The following is a 21,438-nucleotide window of genomic DNA, read 5'->3' on the forward strand; positions in this document are numbered from 1 at the left end:
AACCCTTAAAAAATAAGAAACCTGAAAGTGTGATACATGCTTTTCGCTCGATTTTTAACAAACGAAAACCATTGAAAATTCAAAGTGACAAAGGTGGTGAATTTGTTAACATTAAATTCAAAAAATTTCTCGACGAGCGAGGAGTTAAATTCTTTTCCACAAATAATCCCGACATAAAAGCCTCCATTGTGGAAAGGTTTAACAGAACGTTGAAAAGTAAAATGTATAAATATTTTACAAAAAATAACACTTATAATTACGTGAGTGTGCTCCCGAAGCTACTCAAAGGATACAATGATCGAAAGCATTCCAGTATTGGAATTGCTCCTTCTCAAGTAAACGAATCGAGTGCATTTTCAACGGCTGTGTATCAGTCGAGAAGACGACTTAAGCAAGATGATGGCGGTAGGAAATTTGAGATTGGTGACCATGTTCGTATTAGCAAGGAAAAGTTGCCATTCGCTAAAGGTTACACACCGAATTATTCTACAGAAATATTTAAAGTGAAATCCATTTCAAGGGATTTTCTCATACCCACATATAAATTGGAAGATTTAAATGGTGAAGAAATACGAGGTTCTTTTTACGGAAAAGAGTTAGTACGAAGTAGAATAACTGATAATACTGAATTCAAAATTGAAAGGGTTTTAAAACGGAGAGGAAAAGGTGCTAAGCTGGAATATTTCGTTAAATGGAAGGGTTACGACGACAGTTTCAACAGTTGGATATTAGCTTCCACTGTGAAAAGATTGCTTAACAATTAAGCTAATATGAATGATTTTTATATCACACTACTTAGCGACAGTTCGGCAAAATTTTACCCAGACAATTCGATCGCTCATTTTCGCACAAAACTTGCTCGGAGAATCACTCTCAGTGAAAGAGAAAAATGGGTTGTTGGGTTAGTGGAAATATCATTACCACGCGTTAGCGCACCAGTGAGCAATAAGGTGTCTATTCGAATGCTCAACAACGAGCATGAAATCACGTTAACGAAACCAAGATATACATTGTCTTCATTGTTCAGTGAACTTCGAGAATCCATACCTGAAGACAGGCTATTAGAATATGATATCGAAATAGCAAATTTGGATAAAGGTGATGGTATTTCTGAAGATGCGGTAATCCTTTCACCTAGTAAGGCATTGCCAACGTCTTTATCTGACTCGGTAGAGATCAAAAGGAAAGAACCACCAAAAATCAAGGAAGAGGAATACGTTGGAATCGTATTTGTTTATAACGATCTCGTGAAACCGCAATTTATAGGCGACACGATGAGTAGATGTTTAAGAGTCATTAACATTGGAAGGGGTAGACATCAAGTATTTCAACAACCGTATTATGTCCCTGTTGAACGGATGGAATTTGATAGTATTGAGATATTTCTGGGAGATAAAATGGGTCTATCATACCCTTTTGAATCGAGCATCGAACCTGCAAGATTGATTCTTCACTTTAAAAAAAAGGAATAATTTTCATAAAGTTCAGTTCCCATCAAGATGTCTACGGATGTAGATCGATACTTGAAATATTACATTTCAAGACAAAAAGGTGGTGAGATTGGTCCCATTTATCGAGCCAGTCAATATAGACAGAAAGGGAACGGATTAGGGAGTTTTTTTAGCGGGCTTTGGCGATCCGTGAGACCTCTTTTCACTAGCGGTTTGAAAGCAGTTGGGGAGGAGGCTGTGAAATCAGGAATTGGTGCCCTCACAGATATCGGTACAAAGCCTGGAAAGGAAATTTTAAAAACTCGTCTTAAGGAGGCGGGTAGTAATTTAAAAAGACGTGCCGAAGACAAAATGGAAAGAATGGTGGGGGCTGGTCTACGCACGGCAAAGAGACCACGTAAAAAAGCGGCTGTGAATGCAATTCCAATCGTTAAAAAGAAGAGAAAGGTTAAAAAGGTGAAGAGAATAAAACGAAATCCCATCTCAAAGAAGAAGAAGAAAATTAGAAGACCAGTAAGGAGAAGGAAAGGACGTGGGAAAAAACAGCGAGGTGCTGGCATAAGGGATATATTTTCATTATAATACAAATCCAATGAAATATTATATTAGTCTTTCGGCTGGGACGGTGGAAGGTACATCAACGAAAATGACGCAGGTTATCCCCTCGTCTTTGGATATATTTTCTCGTCGTCCCATCCAAGCTAGTATTCTAGGCCACCGAATAGTTGCATACAAACCAGTGACTGCCCTAGATACCTACTCAGAATTAAAATTTTCCATCAAAGGAAACGGTGATAGATATATAGACTTGAACGATATATCCCTGAATATTAAGCTCAAAATCTTGAATGGAAACAAATCGTTCGTGAGTGGTCAAGAGCAACCAGGAATTGTAAATAACATACTCCATTCTCTTTTTGAAAATTGCAATGTGTATCTGAATGGGCGAAGAGTGACAACGTCGGAACATTACGCCTACCGTAGTTATTTGGAAAATCTGCTTAATTATGGTACGGACGCCGCACGTACGCACTTGCAGTGTATCGGTTGGGTACTTGATAATGGAGAAGATTTAGATAGTCTTGAAACAAATACAGGATTAAAAACTAGGAAAGAAATGTTTGAAAATAGCAACCTTATAGAACTGGAAGGGAAACTACATGCAGACGTACTCCATCAATCCAGGCTACTTCTAAACAACGTTGACGTAGACATTGAACTGTCTTTTGCAAAACCTACATTCTTTCTAATGGATAAACCAGACGGAGAAGGAGTTCTGAAAATTGAAGATGCCACACTTTACGCAACTCATTATGACCTTGATCATTCCGTTCTAGTTGCACATGCAAAAATACTCTCAGACGGAATGTCTAGTATTTTACCTTATAAACGTGTTGAAATGAAATCATTCACGATTCCTGCGAATAGCAGCATGTTTAACAATGATAACTTAATTTTAGGCCGGATCCCGAATTTACTTCTAGCCGTTATGATAGAGGATAATGCATTCCTCGGAAAAAGAAATAAAAATCCATTCAATTTTCGTCACTTTAGCCTGTATAACTGTTCTGTTTTTGTCGATGATCAAGAATATCCGTGTGGAGGAATTGAAACAGACTTCGATACAGTACAAAAAAAGTTTTGCACACGTGCTTATAGACAGCTTTTCTCCGCACTGGGATTACACCATGCCGATGGCGGGAACCAAATTACGTTACAAATGTTTCAACATGGATACTTTGTGCTAGCATGGAATCTCACTCGTGATGCTTCCGTGAGTGAAAATCACGTTTCACTATCTCGCATGGGGAATTTACGATTACATGGTAAATTTAAAAAACCCCTCGAGCACGCAGTGACAGTTCTTACTTATGCCGAGTACGATTCTGAAATTTTAATAAATAAAAACAGGGAAGTCACCTTAAATTGGACATAAGCAATTAGGCACTGCGAGCATTATGGATACAAATGGAATTATAAGAGCTCTCACGAGTAATCGAAATACGCGAGCATTTTTTCGAGGAGTTTTCGCATCCGATATTATTAAGAAAATCAACATCAAACCTGGATTATATATAATCAATTTTGATCCTTCTACACGTCCTGGAATTCATTGGGTTGCTATTCATGTGATAAATCTCAGACGCGCGGAATATTTCGACTCATACGCGCTGCCTCCTTTCGTACCCGATATACTAGTTTTTCTTCGTCGCTTTTCCTCGGTAAAGAAAAATAGTAAGCGGTTGCAAAATTTCAAATCTGATTTATGCGGGGAGTACTGCTGTTTGTATGCGTACTTCAAGTCAATAAATCGTACGCTGACCCAATTCACCCGGCTATTTCCCCACCCCGAGCTTAATGATTGTAAAGTGACCTCGATCTTTTCTCGCGTGTTTGGACGTGGACGGATAAATCGCAAATGTAATCCAAGGTCTCAATCTTGCTGCGCATTAGTAGAGACAAGTACTTGGAGAAATAGGTTGCGTAAATTGTGAAAACGATTAGTCATGATGCAGTCTTCCAGGAAAGAAGTCACGCTCTCCTCGAACGGAGTGAAACTCGTGGATGGTCTTACGCTACCTAAAGATATTACCAAGGAAAAGTCTTGCAAGCCATCTTCGAGAAAGCGGAAGATGAGTAGAGAAACGGAAAAGGGAAGTAAACAAAATAATATGAATAAGGGAGAGAAAAAGAAGATATCACCCGATGAATCAGTCTGTATCCAGGTACCTACCGGATTGGACGTGCCGTCAACGTCACTCGTGTTAACCCGAGAAAAGGGAAAGAATCCTAGAAAAAATTATTCGAGGAAGATAGAAAAAAAAACCAGTCGTTTACAACACATAAAATCCTCGATAAAATTACCCTCACCCTTGGAGGATTATAAAGTATTATACTGCCTTGGTGCTTCACTTGGTGGTAAAAAAAATCTTCGCATCGGTTGGGGGCTAAGCGGTGGACGAGCATTTGCGAGAATATCGGATGACTCTGATGTAATTGATCTATTTAACAACGACCTCTACCTTCTTAAACATAACAAACATCACATCACGGAATATTTAAATTCTGGTGCAGTCATTCCAGAATTCCCTAACGGAGTAGCCAATCCTATTTTCTCCGTCTCATTTCAGAAATATTTTGAAATTAATTACGCTGTGTTTTCCATTCAAGGAAAAGAAACAGTTGCATTAAATAAAGAGGAATGGCATGTTCTCGCAAATATGCTAGACAATGTGATACTCGCTGTGGATTTAGTGGATCAAAATCAGATGGATTTGGAACAATACTTCCTACCTTTCGAGCATGCAGCTCGGAGATTGGGTATAGAGGATATGAAGATTATATTCGGAGTGGAGCAAACAATCATTGCCACAACATATTTTCCCCTAGACCCGATGTATGTGGAAGGATGGGCAAAGCTATTATCGACTTCCAAGCATGTGTTCAAGGACAAGAAAAACTGTTTGTGATACGTGAATTGGCAATAAAAGATTTAGATTCCGGTCGAGGAAAGTCGTGGGTTTTTAAACTTCCACCAATTTTTGATAACAGTCGAGAAAATTATTGGCTTGTTAATCACTACCATGGAATTGACCATGGGTTGGGAAATGTACCATATTATCTTTTAAATGATATTATCGAGAATGAAACAATGAAATATAATTTAATCTTTGCCAAAGGATTAGAAAAATCAGTTGCGATATCCACGCTCATTAATCGCCCCGTTATAGAGCTGGAAAGATTTATTAACGTGCCTAGCCTCAAAACGCTTCCAGAAGCAGAAGGGGTAATGTGTAGTCTCCGTGTTCATCAGACAAAAAAGTATGCGTGTGCAGTAAAAAATTGTGAAAAATTACAGAGATGGATTAACGAAAATATTGGTGTTAGAAAATTGGATAAATTGTTGCAGGAGATGAAAATCCATGTATCATCAGTATCACCCATGAATTGTAAAAGAAAATTAGTATTAGATGGTGATTGTTGTTAATTTATGTATAGTGTCACTGTTTGTAAACTTGCATGCATGAAATAAAAAACAAAAAAAATTATCTAACACCTCTATCTCTTTCATTTGACGAATTATTTCCTATCGGACCCAGAACCTCCATCGATTAAGGGGAGGGGGGACGATGATGGGGGGTGGAGGGGAAGCAACTTGGGGAAAGAAAATGACGGTCGAAAATCTTGTGATATTGGGAAAACAAACGAGAAGTGGAGGGGTAAATAATTGAATAGCGAAAATAGATAAAAGACAAAAGAGAAACAAGTTAAGATCAATAAAACAAGTGCCAGTCTATATATTAGGAAAATAAACGAAAGGAGAAATAGTAAATAACGTCAGAGAGAGCAAATGATAAGCGAAAATAGATGAATAACGATACGAATACGAAAGGGAAACAAATGACGATCAATAAAACAAGTGACGGTCGATTAAAAAGTCACGTGATAGCGTAATTAAAGATGGTGGAGCGTAATTAAAAATGGCAGGTGCTGCAGGACGCTTTTTTTCACCCTACTTTCGTGTTTTGCCTACACTTTCGATGTATGCGACTGAAAAAACACTGATTAATTAGATGTATAATTATAAATTAATGGATATTTTTTTTTTTTTACTTTTTCAAATATTTGGGAGGGGCGGCGTCCGAGAGTCCTTATGGGCAAGCCGCCACTGCTTAAACCTCTCCCAGCCTTAATTCCTAGCTGCACCCCTGCTGACCGCCCTCTTAAACCTTTGGTGATGAACCTTATAGTTTCATGTCTCATCCCCGCTCTCAAAACTTGAGTTGGCTACCATTGATTACTACTTGCAGTGCCACAATATTTGTCCATGTAGTATATTTTCTAATACTGTTTTTATTTTTGAAAACTCCTAAAATATAGTTTTACATTCTCCCAGGACAATATTTAAAGTTGACCTTAATCGATAAAATAAAACAAGTAGGGATCTTTACTCGCTCGCAAACCAATGCGGAAATTGGCGCAGTGGACAACAGGATATTTTTGTGCGGAAAGGAAAAGGTTATCAAAGAAAATACTTATTAATGATAACATTAAAATTTTGATACTTCTTTGTGAGAATTCAATCCAATGGAAATGCTTTCTTTTTCTCGAATATTCACTTTCTCGAATTAGTGGACACAAACATAGTGAATCAATACAATCGGAAGAACCACAAAAAATCCATGATTAATGGAAGGCGTCCAAAAAATAAATTCCTATGCAACGATTGCAGTCTAATTCATTATATTTTTTCAATATTATGGCATTTGCCTATTTTTTCTTTTGGAATTGATTCTTTACGTACCTACTATTTGTTTCATTGCATGCAATGCCATTACCTTGAGATTTTCCCCAGGCACTAAAAATTATTTATGCATATGAATTTAGCAACGAAGTATATGATTAAAATATTAATTAGCTATCCTTAATGTACAGGCATGGTGTTCTAGTTAACTCTTTAAGTTAAGTTAGTCTCAACTGGTCTCAACAGTGGGCAGGCATAGGGTACCCGACTGCCCATGGTGACGTAATTAGGGGGAGCGACCAAACGCCCTAATTTCCGTTTAATTGGGGGTCCCCCGGTAGGAGGGCGACACAACAGTAGTTTGTCCGGGTAAGTATTTTACCTTGAGCCAGCCCTGACAGTGGTCGTCAAAAAAGAAAGTGCTGTAGGTCAATGAAGTCATCCGGCAGTCTCTCACTTTAATCATAGAGATATCAAGCTACCTACGCTTCCCCGCCGGTAAACATAATGAACGTAAATACCACATGCTACAATGTTGCGGCATTATAGCGAGAAGAAAATCTCATTGAGTAAAGACATAAAAGATCTCCCCAGTGGATTTTCGAATTCGCGCTGTACTCAGTGCCGAGCCGCCACAGGCGCTGCTCGCGGCGACTGCCCTGACATCTTGAGGTATTCGCTAGCATCTTACTAGTGAGCGCAGCCGCGCCGCGCACTGGCTGCGCAAACACTTACTGCATTAATGTTAATTTCGCCACTTTAACATAAACAAGAATGAACCATGTGAGACTTGTGCACAAGACCGACGAGGATTAGCTGAGAAGCGGTGACCAGCTCGTCATGAACTCCGTCAACTTAACTGGTATAGCAGTTATAATGCCGTCGATTTTTCAACGGATCTAAAAAACGGAAAGATAATCTTTTTTAATTCTTTTTCAATTGACAAGAATATAACGTGGTGAACGATCCGATATCTTAGGAAGCTTGAAAATTGTAATCGTTGTAATCGTGCAGTTTGCATTCATCGTCTTTTTGTGTTCCGAGGGCCTACACCAAAACCTTCGGTTAGTTAAGAGGGTTGCATACCCTCAAGGCGCTTCTAAAGGAGCGTATTGCCCCTTCCACGAAATCGACATTAATCCTTCCTACACGCAGCTACCTTTACTGAAGAAGAAAGGTCAACAATGTGCACAGCACAACAATAAGTCTTGGCAGCGGCACACATTTACACTATACGCCCTTCCGAAGCTATATTTTTCGATAGGTAGTGGCGTAAAGCCCAGTTTTGTGGGAGCCGCCTTCTTTGGGGCTGGCGATTGTGGACTCTTCATTGCTACGTCATCGTGTTTGTTGACGTAACGCGCGTAATCGTGTTGCTATTACCACTAGCACAGTTTATTTTGGTTATACATTGGCAGTGAAATGGAAACATAATCGATGTTTCCGTTGCCATTTTGAAGGTTTTACGTGCCAGTATTATTCTCTAGTTGAAAAATGTCGTCGTCAGACAGTGAGAATTCCAACTCCGGCGTCTTTGATGTTGAAGTGACTCAAATGACTGAGAAGTGTGCTGAGAAGGGACCAAGGAACATATTTAAGAACGACGGAAGTTTTCTTAAAATATTTCAGCAACTCCAACGCGAAGAACAGTCAGATAGTCACCCCAAGGCTTCGGAGTTACCTATTCCTTCGGCAGAAACATCACCTACTACTCCAAAACTTCTGTCAAAACCTCCAGTTTCTGAAGACTGTGAAAGTGAAAAGGAGCTCGCCAAAAAGAAGCCTCTGGTGGGTTTAGTTGGTAAAAGACGAGGGGGTAGAGTATTGCCCACTGGTGTAGTCAAGAAGCAGCGTAAAAATAAACCTATTAAAGTGAATGAATCCTCGACGTCGCAGTGGTCGCAATATATGGATGAAGTCCGTAAATATAAGGAGTTCGCTTGTGAGGAAGAAGGAAAAAGGATACCGTTAGTGAAATGAGACAAAAAGATTGTGACTTTCATGTGTGACTAATCGGTTGCATGGCATTGCTATGAATGGAATAATCAGTACTTATCAGGGAAGGTATGGATAGAAATTAAGATCTTTCAATCAACCGAGAGGTAGCTAAGTCTTGATGTGAAACTTCTTTGCCCTAAAATTATGTGTTTCATAGCATTGTTTGGTTCACCCGTAAAGCCTTTGAGTTTTGAATCTGCTAAATATAATCAAACTTTCCAATATGTTTTTGCATAAAAATTGATATTTTTATAAAAACAAAATTACATAAATGTCCTTTCTTATTGAATTTGGGGTAATGTGGTGCTTTGTGGTAACTGAAAATTATTTTTAGAGATGTGGTTCACCATGTAAAAAGCACACATGTCATTAGTTCAAGGTGCTTGAAGATCTCAAGTTTTCCGGTACATAATGTTAGCCATGGGTTCTGATCAATGAGAAAATATCTGTGAATGTGTCTCATTTCCTTTATTTTAACAATATAAAAAAGCAACATGAGGAAAACTGTTTTGTTTCCAGTTTGCTGCATTGATCTTACATCCCAGCCTTTTTTTTTATAAATAGTTTTCTCAGTGGGTGAGCACCCTAACACAAATTCCTCAGTTGCTTATTTCTGCACTCACTAATTAAAAAGTTAAAAATGTAAAATTTTATTTGCTCTGCCATTCAACCAGTTTTGAATTTTAAGCCTAAGTTTCCAACTACACGAATAAAACTTTCATTCATATGCTAGTTTTTGGGTTGTATAATTCTCTAGTAATATTATAAGCATTTATGTTATAATTTTAAAAAATTTCTTAATTCAATTTATTATTCCTAGAAATTTTTCTATCAAGTGGAGTGGGTGGGGCACAAATGCCACCCGAGCACTGGCAAATGCTTTAGATATAAGCTCGTTATACTCATAGCTGCACTCCTCCAGCAGGCTTTTGGCACAATAATTGCCAACTTTATTTTATTTTTTATTTTATTCTCAAACCACCGGATACAGCTCTTATTGGCCATTTTACACCGGGGTGTTCAACAAATGTAACAAGTAAACGTGCACAAACGACCATGCCCTGGACCGGGGAAACCTACCCAGGCGGGACTCGAACCCGCGACCTCTTGTTTGGCAGGGGAGAACGTTACCCCACCACCACCGAGGCCGGCAAACTTATTTGTGAAACATTCTAAATGTTTCATTATGTGGGAATATCAGCATTTGAAAATTTATAATATGTCTGTGACTGTTTTTATGAGTTAGATCTAGAGGGACTTCATGATAGAGGCAAAAGTGACAAAATGGAAGTTAATTTGCAAGAAAGAGATGATGGCATGCCCCTCAGATATCTGTCCCATTGCCATCGTGAGATGGTTGTCCAAAGTTCTTCATTTCCAGAAAGCAAATATGGAATTAGCAGATGAGCCTTCTGCGGAATTATTTCAGTGTTGGAGCGAGAGTTTTATTTAAAAGGCGATTATTCCATTTGCAAATATTGTAAAATTTCCAATTGAAGCACTAAAATGTTAAATCGGGGATAACTGTTTAAATATTGATATAAAATAGACTTTATCTACTTACTGACTGTGAAACTACAGAGCTGGGGCTAAGACTTTAGCATATGTAAATCCTCGGGTTTTCCTGATCATGTAACCTTGTCCACAGAACGCATGAATTACACTCACTATATTATCCTGGCAAAAGTCTTACCAGACTACTACATTAGAATGCACTACCAATTTCCCATTAAAAATAACTGATTTGAATGGTGAATTTCAAACAATAAATGATCTATGGACAGGAAACAGCTGGCTCCCAGTGAAGAAAATCAATTAAAAAATTCACTTATTTGTCAGTTCAGAAATGGGGGTTCTTAATGCGTGAGGGTATGGGGTTTTGCGATGATAAAATTTTTAAGGATTGCACGAGTAATTATTTGCATAATTATCCAAATAATTAGTTTATGTCTTATTCTTATTCGTACTTCATGTGAAGCAGAATTTAAGAAAAGTAAGTCAAATGCATGCACCTATGTTTAGTATTCTCTTTTTATAAAAGCCTTTGCCCAACCTAAATGTTGTGTTTTCGAACACAACCTCACGGAAACTTACTCTTTGGGACTTAAATTCACCTTTTATCTGGCAAGGAATGCATTGTAAAGCTACATTAAAAATTTTTGTAGTATTTATTCAGTGATTCCCTACATAGAATCCTATAATGTATTGAGTCAATCTATGATAAGTTCACAATGGATGAAAGTAGGCTGCCCAAACATATTTTTGTGGATATCAGCAAGATGATTTTGCCTTACCTGTGCATCAAAGGAAGTGGCATCCTACAGACATCTCTTAACTCAAGCACTCTATTGAGAGATGATGTGCGTAATATTTTGGCTAGAATAATTTGGCTCCTTCTTTCCTTTGGAATGTAATTGAGTCGAATGATTTTTTATGGCAATCTTCTCTTGTTGTACATATCTATCTTAGCACATGCACTCTTACTACACCCATGGACATTTTTACGTGTAATGGAAGGTTTGGGAAGCAACTCTCAGATAATTTAAGGTAATAACCCAAAATCAAAATCTGATTAGATCAATCCATAGATGTGAAAAAGGATTTCAAGGCGATAAATATTCAACATGTAGCAACTAAGTCATAAATTAAAAGTAATGACTATTTAAAAGCTATGTCAAGTAGTAAAACGTGTGAAATTATACTATACTAGCAGGCCACCCGCCGTTGCTAAGGAAGGATAGTGCATAGAGAAGGGGCAAACATGGAATTAATGGTCACATTTATTTACTCCTGGAGTGTGTCAAGAGTGTGTGCCTACCCAGCAGGATGTCAAACAACAGAAACTATGCCGATATAAAAAACAGTGATGAGAAAACAATGCAAAGGACGTGCAGACCGCAACCAAAAGTAGCACTCCGGGGTTCATTAGCATGAGTTAGACCTATGTTCTTTGGTTGCAATAGGGGCAGCCATATGGAACTGCATAGTGGACAGACATGCTCTTTTATATACATAGATATAGATAGATTGTACATATAGATAGAGTGATGTAGCGTGGGGATGATTACGCACGTGGTAAATGAATTCCATCACCAATTATGCATAATAGGGTTTATTTTGCTTCGTTTGCATAGCACAGACAAGCTCTACAGTATCGACATCTAAACCCTTCTCGTCCAGACTGTCATGGCCTCGCTCCCCTTCCCTCTTGGCGTCCTCCTTACCCAACGCTCTCTTGTGGCCGTTGGTGGAAAAACAATTGCAACGCCTTCTGCTTGTCCGCCACAAGTGACGTAAGTATAGGGGATGGAGGGGCTTGGGAGGGGGACCCCCCCCCCAGGCAATGGGGGTTCCGGAAAATTATTTGAAAAATCTAAAGCCTGGAAATACATTTAATATAATTTTGGTGTTTAAACTTTAAGCAGATGCAGTTATTATATGCCAAATATAGACAATAGTTTTCAATAATTTGTCTGAGACTTTGGGAAGGATCTATCCCCTCATCCCCCCAACAGTTACGTAACTGTTAGATAGATAGATGCAGCATAGAAGTGTAATTTACAAAGATTGCAGCATTAACAAAGTAAGTATAGCTTGTAATAGGCAAGGAGATCTGAAAAATGGAGTTTCTGAAACTGAAAAAAAAAAAAAAATTGTTATCTACACAAAGCATATGGCTGTTTAATATAATAAAACTTCGAAAAAGAGGTTGGAGAACAAGCACTACTCACCACTTCTATTTTCTGCCACTGCTTACAGTAAATTGGTTTTTGTGGTATCTCAAATGTAGTCTTCTTATTTTAAAATCACTGATTCTAATTCACTGGTGACTTGCCTTAGGAATGAATATATGTATTCTGTTATTTCTTACCCTTTTGTTCATTTTAACTCCGTTGTCCTTTTGTTATTGTTGTGCTGTTCTGTTCAGAAAAAAACATTTGCTGTCTGATTTCTAGCTAGTCTTCAGTTCAGAAATGGTTTCTTTCATTATTCAGCATGAAGGAGCCTGCTGGTATCTTGTGCTTGCTAGTGACGTGAATATCTGTGTGTATGAAAATATGAGGCATGAAAATCATCAGAACCACTATATGCTGAGGGCTGAAACACTTCACTCACTGCTCAGGGTCTACGACTTAGCTGCACTCCAGAGAAAAAAAAGAGGATAATAATTCTGACCAAATAAATCCCAAAAGAGCTCAAAGCAAGCAATTGAAGAGAGTCCTTAGGTAGCCATTTCAAGCTGACATACTCGTATAATGAGTACATCCTGCAGATTTACGATGAAAAATTTACTGGTAGTCCAAGGAGGAAGTACCTCAATGCTTTGTGCATGCTGTTTAGGAAGAACTCAATGGCTATGAAGTAATTACTAAGCATAGGTTCACAATACATTCCTAACCAGATAAATGGGCATAATATCTTACTCATGCATCAGTACACAAGAAAAATACTAAATTATCCCATATTTGACAATTTCCATGAGAAAAACTTCCCTTGGACTGGGAATCGAACCATGGACCTTTGGCTTTCTGGGCCTCTGCGCAGACCATGCTTTCCAGAATCTTTAATTACAAAGGCATTTTTACAGAGGCTCATGGTACTAGATGTAAGGGATGCTAGGGAGAAATTACTTCGTTGAAGTCCTTTCTCCCTTGCATTGCCATCCTTGATAGACCGCGGGATCTTAACATCTAGATCATGAGCCTCAGTAAAATTGCAATGGGAAATAAAGAACCTGGGAAGTGTAGTGGTCTGCACATAGCCCCAGAAAGACAGAGGTCCATGCATTTTCTGGTTTCTTCATTTTCTTAGATCAAAGTGCAAGATACAGCCTTATCACCAGTGAATGACACTCAAATTCCAAAAGACGTTGGTAGGGTGATCAGAAGAAACAAAATTGGCGAACAATTTATCAATTAAGGTTAGAGTTCAGAAGGAATAAGAGCAGTAAAACAGTCGTCATAAAATATACTGCTGCTGTTGAGGTTATCTTGTTCAAAGATAAGAGTCTCAAAATCAAGAACTATAAAAGGCACTGAAAAATTAGCAAAAGATCAGTAAAACAGTCATCATAAAATATATTGCTGCCATTGAGGTAATCTTGTTCAAAGATCAAGAACTATAAAAGGCACTGGAAATTTTCCAGCTAATATTTCTCTCAGTCACCATTACATCAGGAAAGGCAAATATGTCAAAAAATTTCCCTCCATCACTTTTAATGCCATGGTTAGCATCCTGCAGATGTTCGATAAAATAGCTACTGGTAGTCCACAGACGAGTAACGAGTACCTCACTGCCCTGCGTTGGAAGTCCTCAATAAATACAAAATAATTACGGAGCGTAAGTTCACAAGGCATTCCTAATCATATACAAGGTTATAATATCTAATTCATGCATCATTCCACAGGATAAATACTGCACTATCCCACCTTTGTGTGATACTAGAACAGCTACGTTCATTTTTTCACAACAAATAGGCATTTTCCGGTTTCTTCATTTTCATTGGTCAAAGTGCAACATACATATCACCAGGATATGACACACATCTTCCAAAGACATTGATAGGGTGATCAGAATAAACAAAATTGGCAAACAATTTATCAATAAATAGGTTAGAGATCAGAAGGACTAAGATCAGTGAAACTGTCATCATAAAATACACTGCTGCTATTGAGTTTAACTTGCTCCAAGATAGTGTCTTAATATCAAAAGCTATAAAAGGAATTGGAAAATTCCCAGTAAATATTCCTCTTGAGTCGCCGTTCAATCCGAAAAGGCAAACATGTCAAAAACATTCCTTCCATCATTTTTAATGCCATGGTTAGCATTCCTCATCACATTTCAAGATGCATCTGGTGTGGACTACAACAAAACCATTTCCCTGGTGGTATCAAGTAGACAGAACCAAACAGGCCACTCCATTGCACAAGCGGTGGTGAATACTGAGGGAGGTAGTGCCCCAAAGCACTGGAGGATGAACATGCATCAATCAAACTCCGAGCATCAAGGAATTCAGTCATTCCAGTTGGTGACCACATTAGTAGGTAAGTTGCTTAATTTTGATTTTCTCTCAGTATCACGTGCTACCCTGCCAAAAATATCCAAGGACACCCATCAAAATCTATCCATGACAATAGGTATAACTGCCAGTGACAATCAACTTTTTACCGAATGGATAACCATTAACTTGATGGATGGATGAAATGGATAACCATATGATAAGTGGAGGTTTAACTTGATAAAGAGGTTCACTATATAAAGGTTTGCCTATAAATTTACCTGTAAACCTGACGGGACCGTAGGAGTGGTATGAAGTATGGAGGTTTATGATGTAAAGAGGTATACTACATAGAGGTTTTACTGTACTTTCGTATTCCATGATTGTTCCTGTGATTGATAACTTTTAAAGTTAAACCGATACAAAATAAAATGGATAAATACCATGAATAAAAAAACAACCTATTGCATTGAATTTACTTGAAAATATCCTCTACCAAAAAATAAAATTCGTTCCTGTGAGTAAATGGGAAAAACGAGCAAAAATTTGCACTTCATAATGGAAGCATGTATTTTTTTACAAGTATCACTAGAGGCATTAATACATCAAAGTCAGATTCAAATAAAGAGAAACGACTGAAATACGAGAACAAAGTGTACGTAATTTCTCACAATTAAAAAAAAAACAACTTTCTTATTCTTAGGCAATATCTTCAGCTACTTAAGAAGATTGATCAGCCTCCCAATTAACTTATAAAGAAGTTTCAACTTCAAATCCCAAAGATTTAACTTAAGGGTGGTAATGGATTCGCACCAGTTTTCCATTTTCCCCCCGACTTCTTCCTGTTTTCCAGTCTGAATTTTTACAATTTCCCTGGCTATATGTACGAAAAGAAAGTCATAGAAAGTGATTTTCCCGAAAAAATTTGTAAAATAAAATCTTAAGTAGAATTGTAGTCATCCAGTGTCAATTTGGCAGTACAGTAGGTACCTTATACTTTGGGACATATTTTATGGTCTAACATAAATAGAAGCATTTTAGGTAATAACCACAAACTCAAAATGTTAACCAAAACTATGAAGAGCACTTGGACTTTAAAAAATATGGAATTGTTAACTCACCGTTCTTTTAAAATTATGTATTATTATTTTTTTTTGCTCTCCCAAGTTAGGGATACCTTATTTGGGATCAGGGATGCTGACTTACAAAAAATATTGGGGGGACCCAAACCGGGGATCTTGCCCCTGGAAATTTTATAAGAAGTGAGTTTTAATTTTTTTAAGTATTTTAGAAGAGTCATATGATCAACATCAGAATATTGATATCTCAACATCTGTACACTGGGGAACATCGACAAGCCTGACACATTTTTTCCTCACACCCATAATGGATTTTTGAGGGGGCTCAGGCCCCATGGAGTCGGCGCCGCTGTTTGGGATACCCTTTACTCGGGACACCATTGTTTTCTAATGCCTGTACCTTATTAAGACTAAAATACTCTAACTTGGGACACTGTATGTAGTTAGTTTTTTATTTACATTTAACAGTAACAAAATTTATCTTCAGAAACACACGAACTTGAGAAAAAGTGTGATGTGTAAATCAATACTACTCTTTGAAGACAGTTTGATTACGCAATAATAGATACCACTCTGAGCACTCACACTGTTTGGTAGCTGATCTGAAAAAGTACCCTTTTTTCCCAAGTTAGATCCCTGTCGTTAAACTCCTGCCTTAGGTTCATTTTTGACCTTTGCAGGGACGTCCATAGTACACCATATTACATGCATCTAGGATGGCTCAATGTCAAACACCATAGAGAATACCTTCTGGGATCCTTTTTGTTTGTCCTATATAAAAACAAATCACCGAGGTATCTGTATGATTTATTCCTTGATTGTCCCTCTGTCTCTACAATGTATGTAATGAAAGAATGCAATAAATCAATATGTACTACTTTTTGAAGACAGTATGATTATGCAACGATAGAGTACTCTGAGCACTAATACTGTTTACATTATGGTAGCCGACCTGACAAAGTAAAAAGTCCTATTTTGTCCAAAGAATGGGCTACTGGTTTCACTGCATGTCACCATGCCTGGACGACAACAAAATGAATGCAGCAACACTTCGGACATTCAACCATGATTTTCATCCTTTTTTCCATGTTTAGAGTTTTTTTCTTTGCCATAAAATAATTTCCCTCACATTACCATTGTTTCCAGTCACAATTTTTATTTCCCTGACTCGTAGGTATGAATTCTCTAAGTATGTAATCATTTGACAAATATTGAAGAATTACATTGTCTGTGCGGTTGAAATCCCTGAATCTGAGACTGCTTCTTAAGCTAAAAATCAACTACATACATATTTCCTGTTTAATATTTTTCCATTTCAGCACCACCACCGCTCCCATCTGACTACGAGCTATTCCCAGGAGTTGGATATTACAAATTCCACACAGCTACTGCCAATGGTTTTGAAGATGCATCTTCGAAGTGCGCTATGGAAGGAGGTCATTTAGCCATTGTCAACTCAGAAGCTGAGCATCAAGTATTACAAACTATGTTCGCAAGGTATCCAGAGAGGGAATTGAAAACCGCTTGGGCTTTTGTAGGCTTTCATGATAGAGAGAAAGAAGGAGAATATGTGACAATTTTTGGTGAGTACATTTGAGACTGGTATCTAACACTTTGAGTGCCGGTCACTAATTTTAAAGCCCTCATGAAAAATCCAGTCATTTTTACATACATACAGTCATACATTAAAAAAAAATTATATCCACACTATATTTAAACGATGTGCACTTCAATGAAAATGAACTTTGCACTTACTTATGAATGAGTTGAATAAAAATTATTGCTAACTTTTAAATGTATCATTTAACAATGAAAACCTACTGTTTTTGAAAAATAAAAAGTTCAACGAATGAAGTACAGCCATAAAATGCATTATAATTTGACTTTTCGTCCTCAAGACATTAAGAGAATGCTTTTTCCATTGAGCAGTTGCTTTTTGAAATAATAGAACCATTAAGCAGGAAACTGGAGCAATAGCATGTGCGAAATATTACGGTTTCATGCACACAAAGCCAATAAATTAGAAAGATGTAATACAGGGTTTGTATAAAAAGTAACCAGACTGAGCTATTGACGCCCAGGTAAAGCGTGCGCAAACTGGTTGTTGGTGCTATAATGGTGGTGGAGGATCAAGGGAAGGGTAGCGTGCCCGAGTCAGTTGCCTGCAGATGCTTCGAGGGTTAGCATCATGCGAGAGTGCAGTGCGTGTTCAGTTACCTCGCCAGAGTGAAAATGGAGGGTACCATCGAGCAACGAGTTAACATAAAATTTTGTGTCAAACTCAAGAAAACGCCTACGGAAACTCTTCAAATGATCAATGAGGTTTACGGTGAGGACGCTGTATTCAGAAATGAAGTCTTCCACTAGCGAAAGAATTTCCACAGCGAGGGCCGCGATGATGTCCACGATGGACAGTGTACCGGACATCCATCAACTAGTCACACAGACCCAAATTCTCAAAAAGTGCGTGATGTGTTGAACGCCGACCCTCGTCTGAGCTTCCGAACAATCGCAGAACAAGTCAGAATTGATAAGATGACCGTTCACGATATTGTTAAGAACGATCTGGGCATGAGGAAGATCTGCGAAGCTGCAACAATGCACCATCACACACCTGCCTGCTTGTCACCGAGGAATTGGCCAAATCTTTGAGGGTGACGTTGCCTCAGTCTCCCTACAGCCCGGAAACGGCACAACTGGACTTCTTCCAATCCCCTAAGATCAAGAAAGTACTGAAGGGGACGCAGTTTGGGACTCTGGAAGCCGTTCACCTCCCTACAATGAGGTCTCTAGACGCCTTACAGGTTGTCGACTTCCAGGGGGCTTACGAGCACTGGAAAATCCGGTACTAAAGGTTTATTGACTCCGATGGGGACTACTTTGAAGATTTCCATAGGAAAACTGTAAAAATTTTGCCAATAAAAATGTGTTTTGTGAGCTCAGTCTGGTTAGTTTTTATACAAACCCTGTATTACATCCATGGCAATCTTCAGTAAGATTTACAGGATGTAATATTATGTCCACGGCACGCAAAGCATTATCATCGCAGAGCATTAATACACTTAGAGAATATAAAATGAATGAAGGGTGAGACTGAGACTGACCTGTCACAGACCCTGGGGAATAAGGTTGTAGCATCCATCATAATTCATATCATGAACTGAAGCACCACTTTTTGCCCAAGTGACCCTACAGGGAAATAATTTTTTTTCAAAATCCGCTTCCTACTATTTTTATAAATAGGTAGTCTCACTTTATCACTATGATGGCCTAATTAGAATATTTAGCTCTTGAATCGGTGCTGTCTTCCGTTAAATTCTAACTGGATTCCTCTATACTTAAAAACTCGTCTTAAATGCCAGAACATACAGTATTCCTTTTGGATATTGATTATTAAATTGAACTCTAAATTATATATATCTATCATTTGATTTTAAGAGTTCATTTTTTGAGTCGCTAATCCAAAGTAAAATACGTCCATTTTTTTCCCTTTCCATAGGCCAACCTCTGCAATCTACGGGATTCACAAGATGGTCACATCCTAATCAGCCTGATGACTATAAAGGTGCTGAAAACTGTGGTAGTGTTCATCGTAATGGAGGCCTTAATGACATAGCATGCGGAGGGCATTATCCATTTTTCTGTGAATATGACCTTTCTTGGGCAGAGCACTTATAGCTTTTCCCCCAGTGTTAAAACAAAAGAAATATATTCAGTTATGGAAAGTCAAGATATTTAATCTAACTCTTATTCTTAAAAAATACAACAAAAGCTGGTTCAAAATGATAATTATAATACATAATGGACATTTTCTTAGTCGTCAGTGTGTTTGTAAAAAACTGTAACTTTCTATTCTCATTAAATATGACATTACTACAAAAATTCCAATTAAATTACTTACTAGTTTCCACATGAAATTTATATCATAATACAGGAATAAAATGTATTTACGTTCATGTAATATGTAATGAAAGACAGATGCTTCCACCCAAATTTAAGTTATAGTATTGGGAAAAAAAACTAGCTGCAGTGAAACCATGATAGGTTAAGTACATAATCAAATTTGAATTGACACTGGGATTTTAATTTTGACATGGATATAAGCAAAATCCACAAATTCAGATAAATAAGGGATAATCAAAGCACTGAAGGAACAAGTGACTTTGTACGCAGTCACGCGCACGGGTGCAAAGTTAAATACACCAAAGGATGAAGTTCGCCATGAAAAAATATTTGACTTAGCCGGGATTCGAACCCGGATCTCCCGATTGCCGGTCAGGCGTGCTACCAGTTACACCACCAAGCCATCTTCTCAGAGCGAACTTCGGGATGGGTTTTACCGAACAAGATGTTGACGTCACAAGTCCACACTGTGGCACATGTGGCGAGGGTCGTGCTTACTAAGCCACTGTCGGGGAGAAAAACCCTTATTTTCCGCTGGTCTGCGGCGACGATTTTCAAAGCACTGAAGGAACAAGTGACTTTGTACGTAGTCACGCGCACGGGTGCAAAGTTAAATACACCAAAGGATGAAGTTCACCATGAAAAAATATTTGACTTAGCCGGGATTCGAACCCGGATCTCCCGATTGCCGGTCAGGCGTGCTACCAGTTACACCACCAAGCCATCTTCTCAAAGCGAACTTCGGGATGGGTTTTACCGAACAAGATGTTGACGTCACAAGTCCACACTGTGGCACATGTGGCGAGGGTCGTGCTTACTAAGCCACTGTCGGGGAGAAAAACCCTTATTTTCCGCTGGTCTGCGGCGACGATTTTCAAAGCACTGAAGGAACAAGTGACTTTGTACGTAGTCACGCGCACGGGTGCAAAGTTAAATACACCAAAGGATGAAGTTCACCATGAAAAAATATTTGACTTAGCCGGGATTCGAACCCGGATCTCCCGATTGCCGGTCAGGCGTGCTACCAGTTACACCACCAAGCCATCTTCTCAGAGCGAACTTCGGGATGGGTTTTACCGAACAAGATGTTGACGTCACAAGTCCACACTGTGGCACATGTGGCGAGGGTCGTGCTTACTAAGCCACTGTCGGGGAGAAAAACCCTTATTTTCCGCTGGTCTGCGGCGACGATTTTCAAAGCACTGAAGGAACAAGTGACTTTGTACGCAGTCACGCGCACGGGTGCAAAGTTAAATACACCAAAGGATGAAGTTCGCCATGAAAAAATATTTGACTTAGCTGGGATTTGAACCCGGATCTCCCGATTGCCGGTCAGGCGTGCTACCAGTTACACCACCAAGCCATCTTCTCAGAGCAAACTTCGGGATGGGTTTTACCGAACAAGATGTTGACGTCACAAGTCCACACTGTGGCACATGTGGCGAGGGTCGTGCTTACTAAGCCACTGTCGGGGAGAAAAACCCTTATTTTCCGCTGGTCTGCGGCGACGATTTTCAAAGCACTGAAGGAACAAGTGACTTTGTACGCAGTCACGCGCACGGGTGCAAAGTTAAATACACCAAAGGATGAAGTTCGCCATGAAAAAATATTTGACTTAGCCGGGATTCGAACCCGGATCTCCCGATTGCCGGTCAGGCGTGCTACCAGTTACACCACCAAGCCATCTTCTCAGAGCGAACTTCGGGATGGGTTTTACCGAACCGGCCTGACCGGCAATCGGGAGATCCGGGTTCGAATCCCGGC

The 21,438-nt window shown here is 38.7% G+C and overlaps 2 protein-coding genes across 2 annotated transcripts; both read left to right on the plus strand.

Annotated features, from left to right (window-relative positions):
- Positions 1-7,400: 7,400 nt before the first annotated feature.
- On the plus strand, positions 7,401-9,426 carry LOC124162620 (telomerase RNA component interacting RNase-like). Its single transcript, XM_046539207.1, has one exon. It carries the CDS (start codon positions 8,191-8,193, stop codon positions 8,674-8,676), a length of 486 nt encoding a protein of 161 aa, XP_046395163.1. The 5' UTR covers positions 7,401-8,190; the 3' UTR covers positions 8,677-9,426.
- Positions 9,427-13,844: 4,418 nt separating this feature from the next.
- On the plus strand, positions 13,845-19,646 carry LOC124163087 (hemolymph lipopolysaccharide-binding protein-like). Its single transcript, XM_046539882.1, has 4 exons — positions 13,845-14,034; positions 14,102-14,738; positions 17,091-17,354; positions 19,271-19,646. The coding sequence occupies exons 2-4, from the start codon at positions 14,477-14,479 to the stop codon at positions 19,447-19,449; spliced, it is 705 nt and encodes a 234-aa protein (XP_046395838.1). The 5' UTR covers positions 13,845-14,034; positions 14,102-14,476; the 3' UTR covers positions 19,450-19,646.
- Positions 19,647-21,438: the final 1,792 nt, after the last annotated feature.

This window comes from Ischnura elegans, chromosome 7, assembly GCF_921293095.1.
Source record: "Ischnura elegans chromosome 7, ioIscEleg1.1, whole genome shotgun sequence".
NCBI lineage: Eukaryota > Metazoa > Arthropoda > Insecta > Odonata > Coenagrionidae > Ischnura > Ischnura elegans.